At 56.3% G+C, this 8,991-nt stretch overlaps 1 protein-coding gene across 2 annotated transcripts; it reads right to left on the bottom strand.

Moving 5' to 3' along the window:
- Positions 1-243: 243 nt before the first annotated feature.
- Mettl22 (methyltransferase 22, Kin17 lysine) lies at positions 244-8,297 on the bottom strand. Of its 2 annotated transcripts, XM_090324765.1 has the most exons (11): positions 8,213-8,297; positions 7,359-7,490; positions 5,350-5,718; positions 4,091-4,131; positions 3,860-4,004; positions 2,717-2,788; positions 2,132-2,185; positions 1,899-1,979; positions 1,603-1,705; positions 650-818; positions 244-329 (listed from the first exon to the last, which is right to left on the bottom strand). In XM_090324765.1, exons 2-11 carry the CDS (start codon positions 7,462-7,464, stop codon positions 294-296), a joined length of 1,176 nt encoding a protein of 391 aa, XP_090180891.1. In that variant the 5' UTR covers positions 7,465-7,490; positions 8,213-8,297; the 3' UTR covers positions 244-293. The 2 variants fall into 2 exon arrangements, with proteins under 2 accessions (XP_090180891.1, XP_090180893.1); XM_090324767.1 differs by lacking the exons at positions 3,860-4,004; positions 4,091-4,131.
- Positions 8,298-8,991: the final 694 nt, after the last annotated feature.

The raw sequence follows: 8,991 nt of genomic DNA on the forward strand, positions 1-8,991 counted from the left end.
TGTGGGAATCGGATTACACACGAGACTGCCGGTGCCACCGCCGAGGCCTGGCGACCAGAACGGCAGCAGGTGAACAGCAAGTGCTCCTGAGGTACTGGACCATACAGGCCTCTGACCCACCCGCCCAGGGCTCTCTGGCTGCTGTTGGGGGGCCAGGGGAGACAGGGACAGGCCCAGAGAAAGCAGGTCACCTGAAGTCCACTTACCACAACTTTGAAACAACAGTACCTTGAATGGCTGCCATTGATGAGCTTTGGATTTTATTAGAAAGATAGCGTCACGGAGGCAACGGGTCATAATGCTGGTTCTGCGACGATCTTCCAGAGCTCCTGCGGCAAGCACAAGGATCTGAGGGTGTGTGGACAGGGTCACCCCTCCCCATCCTTGGCCAAGGAGAGGACATGGTATGCAAGGCAGGGCAGCTTGAAACCCACCACATGCAGAGCATATGCCCATGTGCCAGCTTCATGGTACCCTGGGCCTCAGTTTCTACTTGAAGGTTTCTGGGGGGGGGGTGGTGAGGGCCAGCCATTGCTGCATTGAACGGGGAACGCAGCCTCGTGTCTTTCCCTTAGCTGCCCTTCCTGCTCCCACAGTCCCTCTGGTCACCACCCTCTGCAGGCCCCTCTGCAGCCCCCGTGGGCCATACCAGCTGCCGGATGCGCTCGTACGTGAGCAGCTGCGGGAAGGAGGCGTCCACGGGCTCCACCACGAAGCGCAAGCTGCCCTCCGCCTGCTTCTCCAGCGCCTGCAGGGAGGAGCGGAAGTGGTCGTAGGCCTCGCATGTGACGTCCAGGTGTCTCAGGGTGAAGTTGAACCTGAGGAGGAGCCAGCACGCAACAGCCAGCTGTCAGGAGCTGGGAGGGCCCCGTGGCCTTCTTGCACCTTGCTCCCTGGAACTCAGGGCCTGGGCACTGTCTTAACATAGTGCTCTACCACAGCATCTGGTTTTCTCAGTAATTTCTTGGTGGTAAGAGACTCACTAACTTTCTTGCCTGGACTGGCTTTGAACCGGGATCCTCAGATCTCAGCCTCCTGAGTAGCTAGGAATGACTTAAAGGTATGTTGTTGTTGGTTCCTTTTTTCTTTTGTTTTCTTATAGTTTTGGGGCTGAACCCAGGCCTTGCACATGCCAGGCAAGCTCTGCTCTTTGATACACACACACACACACACACACACACACACATGTTACTATTATCCATGTCACTAGCTCATTTTCAGGTTTTGGAGACGGAAGAATAAAGAAACAAAATGCTGTGGCTTTGTTTTGTTCTGGTGGAGAGATAAAATTCAAGTATACTAAATACCTCAGCGTGTGAGTGCTGGTGCAAATAGGCTATCTGGCTCCCTGTCTGTCACTATGTCACTGTGGCCTGGAAAAACCCCTAGAGCCTCACAGCCTCCCTGTTTTCCTCTGCAAACAGAAGTAGGGGAGGGGGAACTGACATCGGTCTATCACAGGAAGGATGCGAGGACGAGCAGGGGCTAGCACACAGTGGGACGAGCCCAGGCGTGCACACAGTGGGTACTCAGTCAACAGCCATGTGAGGTGATGGCCGGCTGAGGACGCAGTGTAGACGATGGCCTGCCCGCAGGACTCACCTCTTCTCCACAGACAGGATGGCCGTGCAGCCATTCTTCAGCCTGTGCACCAGCCGGGAGAGGGTGTTAAACAGGGCGTCTGTCAGGTCGTCATCGTAGAACACTGTGGGGTGGAGAGGGGTGTTGGGCGACACCCAGAGAGACCCAGGAGGATACCCAGAGGAGGGGCAGATCACCACGGGACAGTGAGTCACGGCACCATATCCTGGAAAGATGCTCTGAAGATATCCATGGCTCTGGGGTGGTGAGGGGACGCTAGGCTTTGCAGGTGACAAGGGCAGGTGTGACAGCCTCACCTTCGGCGGCGAACAGGACTGTGGTGTGGGTGTACAGGTCGGCGATGTCCTCCTCTGACCAGCTGAAGGGGACGGTGGGATCTGCGGAGGAGACAGGAGGTGGGGGGGCGCGTCCCTTCCCTGGTGGCCACCAGCCCACCCTGACAGAGCAAAGGAAGCTTCGGGGCTGGTGCAGGAGGCTTGGTGTGTCTCTGGCCTCAGCCAGCGTGAGCAGGGGCCACAGGGACGCTCACCTGTGCAGAAGTCAGCTTTCAGCCAGTCCAGCTCCTTGACTTTAACCACACCACCTGCAAGCCCAAACCAGAGCTGCCCAATGGTGCTCATGACCAGGAAAGACACCAAGGCCCAGCCATGCAGCCCCCTACTCACCCCACATCCACCCACTCACTGGTCCACACAGCCCCCCTCCCCCGCCCCCCAGCCCTCGCTCCACCAGCCTTCTGGTATTGCCTTTCTCCCTGGGTATTGGGTAAGTGTGGGCACTGCCAGACACAGGAAATACGTTAAGTGAGGAGTCTTGGTCCCCGGCCTTGGGGACTGGCTATGCTCTGAGGGCTGGCAGGTTCAGACAGTACAGCTGGCCATGACATTGCTAAGAGGATGGGCCGACATGGGGGAGGAGAGGAAGGAACTCGTGTCAGATCAGGGGACGCTGGGCAGGCGGCCAGCAATCCGCCTTGAACAAAAAAGCCAGACACCTGTTCTTCCTCTGGTCTCTTGAGGCTGGGGGAAGCAGTAGAGCTCACTTCCCAGTCACCATTTTGAGAGTCTGTCCTGCCTGCCTGCCTGCCTGCCTGCCGGCTTGTGCTGGGTCTCACCTCCTGCGGCAGCCAGGTGGCTGTTGAGGACAACGTTTCGCTGGCACATGGCCAGAAGGTCTGCGCCAACATCTGGAATGACAGATGTGGGATGTGAGTGGTTAAGATGTCTGTTCCTAGAGTTCTCCCGAAGACCAGATCCCTAACGTGCTATGGCAGAGAGCAGAGCCACCACCCACGGGCTCTACTCAGTGGCTTTCCTGTGACTGTGAAATGAGGGTAGACTGAGCCCTATGCCTCCCCAATAAAGGAAATATGTCCACCATTTCTTCTCATGTAGCCTCTGGGCTGAGTGTCCAGGCACTGTGACAGCCAACTTTCCAAGAGGAGAGTGGGGGCCTGGTACTGAAGGAATTCGGGTTAGGAACCAAGTGTGCTGGTGCAGGCTGGTGAATCTAGCACTTGGGGGCAAGGCAGAAAATGGAGTTCAAGGCCAACTTAAAAGCTACATCGTAAGGCGCCATCTACAGGTCACTGAGGTGATCAACCTGACATGCCGGCTTCCAAGCACACCCCACTGGCTGCCTGTGACTGCTGCGCTATCGTGTGGAAGATGCATGGAGGGGAGCTGGGAGAAGGTCAGCCAGAGTGTCGCTTTTCAGGTGAGCTCGGCAACTGCCCTGTGATTCTAACAGGACTTCAAAATCAAAATGGAAACAGAGCTCAGCAGTTAATCCCAGGTTATACTCCTTCCTCAGAACCAGACAACCGCGCTGAGAGATGTCCAACAAACATGCCGTCAACAAATGTGGGAAAACGTGAAATGGCTAACTAAAATGCCCACCGACGAAATCATATTTAGAGTAATTTCTAATGACACGGGGAGATTGATCTTTAACATGTTTGGCAGGATGGTTTTCTGTATATGTACACCTGTGGCCTGTACATAAGGTTTGAGTTCAGCTACTTTTTGGGAGTATGTGCACATAAAGAAAAATGAAAGCTGGCCACCGGTGGCCCACGCCTGTCATCCGAGCCACTCGGGAGGCTTAGATCTGAGACTCACAGTTCAAAGCCAGCCTGGGCAGGAAAGTCTTTGAGACTCTGATTTCCAATGAACCACCAGAAAACTAGAACTGGTGCTGATCATGTGTTTGTGACAGCTGTGTGGTGCCCCCACATATCTGAGCCGTGGACTGTCACCTGTGCAGTACACTGTCCTCGCCACCGTGGCTGCCACGATGCTGGCCAGGCCCGTGCCTGCCCCGAGCTCCAGCGCTGTGCAGCCCTGGAAGAGGTCCCGTTGGAACAGGATGTAATCTGCCAGGAAGAGAGCGCCCCGCCACACCTGAGGGGGAGAGGGTGAGGACGGCGGCTGCCGGGCGGGCTCCAGAGACCCTTCAAGGTGACCGCAGGTGGACGGCGCCTACCCACCTGCTTGCCAACATCTTCCAGGGGGGTGGCCATGGTGTGCTCTGGATGAGTGGAAACCAGAAGAGAAATGGCCAGGGTGAGAGGGGGAAGGACGGAAGCCTGCTGCGCTCAAGCCCCAGTACGAGAAGGTGATTTATAGATTGCCACCCAGTGTTTGACTGCCTGCGTAAACCCCTCTCCTTTGCCGAGGCTGTGAGGTGTTGTGGCCTGGTAAACAGCCACCTAGGGGGTAACTGGCACAGGAAGCCAGCTGCTGGCCTCCCGCCTACAAACGGGGCCATGGCACCTCGGAGCCCGTGGGGCTCACACCAGCAACACCCTACTTATCCTGTCACACCTGTTTTGCAGAAGTGGAGGTTCTAGCTCCCTTTCCCCCCCCAAAAAAGGGGTCTGTCATCAGACAGAGCCGCAGGAGAACTGGTGATCTCGACCCTTTCCAGCTGGGTGATGTGAATCACAGTGCCATTTTTCTGTGCACGATGCAGAAAAAAATGTGAGTCCAGGTGTGTGTGAGGGGTAAGAGTTGCCAGGGGTGCATGCTTTCTTTGTAGGGGGTCAAGGTCCCCGACCTTCCTACAGTTGGGATCACTGGAGCCGGCTGGGAGAAGTGAGGAGCCCGGGGTCAGGGCCAGGAAACCCACCCACGCTGTGAGCAGAGCGTGGCCCAGGGCAGGGCTGTCTCCACGACTACGCCTGCGCACTAGTGGTCTTGGGGCCGCCCTGCCTCTGAGTGTCTGTGGAAGCTTCCTTCTCACCCTCCTTTTCCTGCCTACCCCCCTTTTCCTCTCCTGACTTCTAGTTTCCAGTTTCTGAATGGCCCAGACCAAAAACCTCGGCACCTGTCACGAGGTTCCCTGCTGCCAGCTGGACCTGGCTCAGCCTCCCTCTGCCCTGGCCTGACACACGCAGGCGCACACACAGTGAGAGGAGAACAAGGGTGTGAATGGTGGTGGCCAGACTTCCTGGGAGCAGTGACAGGACAGACTGTGACAGTGAGCAGTGTTAGGAAAGCAAAGGGGGGTGGCAGAGAAGGCTCAGCAGAGCGGAGGCCCAGAAGGAGAAAGCTTGTGTGGGTCAAGAAGCAGAGGCCGTGTCAGGACAGCACACACCCTCTAAGCAGGGCCTGTTGGCAATCGGGAACATGAAATGACCCGCTCTCCACTGCCACTCCCATATCATCAGAGTTGGTTCTGATTCCTGTCTGCCTGGACCTGAACTCACAACCCACAGCCACAACATTCCTGGGAGCCAGCCCTTACCTATCTGGATGATGCTGTGGGGACAGCTCTCCGGTGCCTCGGGTCCCGGGCCGTCAGCCTCTTCCTGCGTTAGAATCATGGGATGTACCTTGTCTCTCGGAGTCTCTGCTGGGTCAGGCTCCAAGGTGGCCTGTGGTCTTCTCACCACATCCAGATCTCCATCCTCATCCAGCTGAGTACCCAGCTCTTCCTGGCCTGCCTGGAGGGTCAAACCCTCACCACTGCCACCACTTACGGGAGGAGACCCTGGGCTGCTTGGTGTGGGGGAAGGGGCCTCGTGGGTGCTCACATCTCCCCCACGAGCACACTCAGAATCTGGTCCTGCCCATGAGTCTCGGCTCCACAGAAGCTTGAACTGGGACAGGAAAACTGGAAGGAAAAGACAAGACACAAAGCGAGAGTCATTTCAGGTGTCTTTTCTTCATTTCCTCTCCTTACAGTTTATTACTAGCTGGAAAATGTGTGTGTATGTGTGGTCCTGAGACCTGAATTCAAGGACCTGGGCATTGTTCCTGTAAGTTAGTACTCTACCAGTTTGAGCCACAGCTCCATTTCCAACTTTTTGATAGATAATTGGAGATAGGCCTTTTTTTTGGGGGGGGGGGGTCAGTTGTGAGACTTGAACTCAGGGTCACTTCTGGTTTTCTAGTGATTAACTGGAGATAAAAGTCACATGGACTTTTCTGCCAGGCTGGCTTTGAACCTGTGATCATCTGCTCTCAGTTTCCCGAGTAGCTGGGATTATAGGTGTGAGCCACCAGTGCCTGGATGGAAAGCATGTCTTTTAGTTCATGTGCTGGGAATGTGACTTAGTGGTACAGTGCTAGCCTTGAGCAAAAGAAGCTCAGGTACAGCGCCCAGGCCCTGAGTTCAAGCCCCAGGATTGGCAACAAACAACAAAAACAAAACAACAGGTCCGGGCTGGGAGTTTGGCCTAGTGGTAGAGTGCTTGCCTCGCATGCACGAATACCTGGGCTCGATTCCTCGGTACCACATACATAGAAAAAAGCCGGAAGTGGTGCTGAGGCTCAAGTGGCAGAGCTCTAGCCTTGAGAAAGTCCAAGGACAGTGCTCAGGCCCTGAGCCCAAGCCCAAGACTGGCCAAACAACAACAACAACAACAACAACAAACAAACAAACAAAACAACAGGTCCCACTTTTCTGGATTCCTATTGCACCCCAGCTGCCTCGACATCACCCCACAAACACACACTGAGCATTAGCTGTGCACTGAGCCCTGCCAGGCACCGGTTACAAATCAGAGAACAGGATCACAGGGCCATGTTCTAGGGACAGTGGGGGCGGGGGAGAATGTCACGCTTTATTTTGTGTGGCACAGGTGAGGCATTTCAGACGTTGCAAGGATCAGTACCCTCTTTCTGCCGCAGATTAAAACTGAAAATATTTGAAGCTCTGTGAGTCAGATGACCCCTGAGGTATCTACTCAGCTCTGCCATCACAGCAGTGGTGAGAAACTGGTAAACAAGTGGGTCTGGCTGCTTGGTAGAATCAGGCATGGGCTAGACAGGGCCGTGAAGGAAGCAGCAGCTATTAATAATGGCAGCCACCAATGAGAGATGGCAAGTGAGAGGGGAGAAGACAGGTGTCTTGTTAGAGGGACAGGAAGGAGATGAGGAGACAGAGGGGGCAGAGGAAAAAGGATTAGTCAAGTGGGAGCAAACAGTGGGAGCCAGGCTCATGCTGGAAGCAGCTGACTGGGGTGGAGCAGGGGGTTGAGGACTGGGGGGGGGGGAGCGGGAGCAGAGGCCCTGCATTTTTGTCCCCCTCCCTGAAGAGTGGGCTCATTCACATCTGCACCGCCGTCATCGGGAACTCGGGTTTGGGAAAGCCCCAGTGTGCAGGAAGGAAGGACGCACACATGGCGGGAGGACGACAGGCACACAGTCATCTCATCTTCCCAACGCTTTCCCCAAGAGACGAGTGTGAGAAAACGAAATGAAGTCGGATCCACGGGGGGCCCGGAACCTCACTGGAGCCCAGGGCCTCACCCGGCTGCCCCATGCTGTTCAGCCGCACCATGAGGTGCCTGTGGTTGGGGGTGTACAGGTGGACGTCGGACAGCACTGTGTCGCTCCTGAAGGTGACTTCATCCATGGCTGCATCTGTTATTCCGAAGGCACCTGGGGGGAGGGGAGACAATAGCCTTCAGAGGCCATGACGCAGACCAGGCAGCCAGCAGCTGTGTGTGAACCAGCCCAAGGCACTATATATATAATATGTATAATATATATATATATTATATAGCTGGTCCTGGGGCTTGAACTCGAGGCCTGGGCACTGTCCCTGAGGCTTCTTTGGCTCAAGGCTAGTGCCCTACCACTTGAACCACAGGGCCACTTCGGCTGGGTGATTTTTACGTTTTAGTATTCGAACTCATCAAGCTTCCAGGAAATGCACACGAAGAGGGAAGGCCCAGGTGAAGGAATCCCCAGCTACCTGGGAGTGAGGAGGGCTCCTGTCTCTGTCTCACAGCCTGTGGGAGACGTGGCACAGGCCACCTTGAGGCCTCCTGAGGACGCCACCCCCCCCACACCAGTGGTGAGCACCTCAGTGTGGCTTCTCAGAGCCTCCCCACCTTTAGCTCTGCCCTGATAACCACTCCATCATCCGGACGCCTGTCATCCCAGCTGCTCAGGGGGCAGCCGCCTCCCTCCCTCCCCGACCCCTGAGGGAGGCGGCGGGACGGGGCCCGGGATCGCCCCCCCCCCCACGCCCCACACTCTGTTCGGACGGGGAAACTGAGGCCCAGCGCCAGGCCAGGCTTCGGACTCCAGGTTCGCGGTCCCCAGGCTCGGTGTCAGCAGGTCCCCTCCCCGTCCCGCCGCCTCCCTCAAGGGCTTACCCGCTGGGATCCCGGGCTTGGAGTCGCTCTCGACCCCTCGCCTTGGGACTCAGGGGGCCGCCATGACGGACGGACGGCGTGCGCAGGCGCGGTCACGCCAGCGGACGCGCTGCGCCCCGTGGCCACGCCCACAAGGCGGGGCCGCGCATGCGTGTTGGGGCCGGGCAAAGGCATCCAGGTGGGGGAAGTCCATTCTAGCTCTGAGTGTCTTCTAGTTCAACCAGGACTGAGTGACTGAGTAATTCCTCTCCAAAGACAGTCATCTTGGGGACAGGAGTGGTGTGTATAGTTTCAATATAGGAACTGGGGAAGGGTCTCACACCTTCAGGCTAGGACATCTTTCTAGCTTCTTTCCTGGCCTTAGGTGGCTCCTGGTGACTTTGTTATTTCTCTGTCTGCCTCCATCCAGGAAGCTAGAGACTGTGCACAAGAAGGGCTGGAGAATATGGCTGATCAGTGGAGTGTCTGCCCGGCAAGTTCAAGTCCTGAGTACTTATACGCAGAATTATGAGGAGGTGGTCTCTGGGTAGCCTGTTGGCCTCTTTAAGTTCCTGGAGGCTCAGAGAAGTGACAGTACCTTCCTTGGGTTTAGTTTTACCAGCTACTGAACAGCAGCAGGGTTTGAGATCAGGTTCTGGGGTCTGAATGTCCCAGGGCCTCTGGAGGGAGCTGTGGAGTAGATGCGTCTTCCTAGCTTTTCTCCTCCCCAGGCTTGGCAAGGCAAGGGTTAAGGTGGCAGCTCACTGGCATTGGGGACTGTCTCTTACTCCCACCTTCTG

The sequence above is a fragment of the Megascapheus bottae genome, chromosome 36 (genome assembly GCF_031878675.1).
Source record: "Megascapheus bottae isolate mThoBot1 chromosome 36, mThoBot2.hap1, whole genome shotgun sequence".
Taxonomy (NCBI): domain Eukaryota; kingdom Metazoa; phylum Chordata; class Mammalia; order Rodentia; family Geomyidae; genus Megascapheus; species Megascapheus bottae.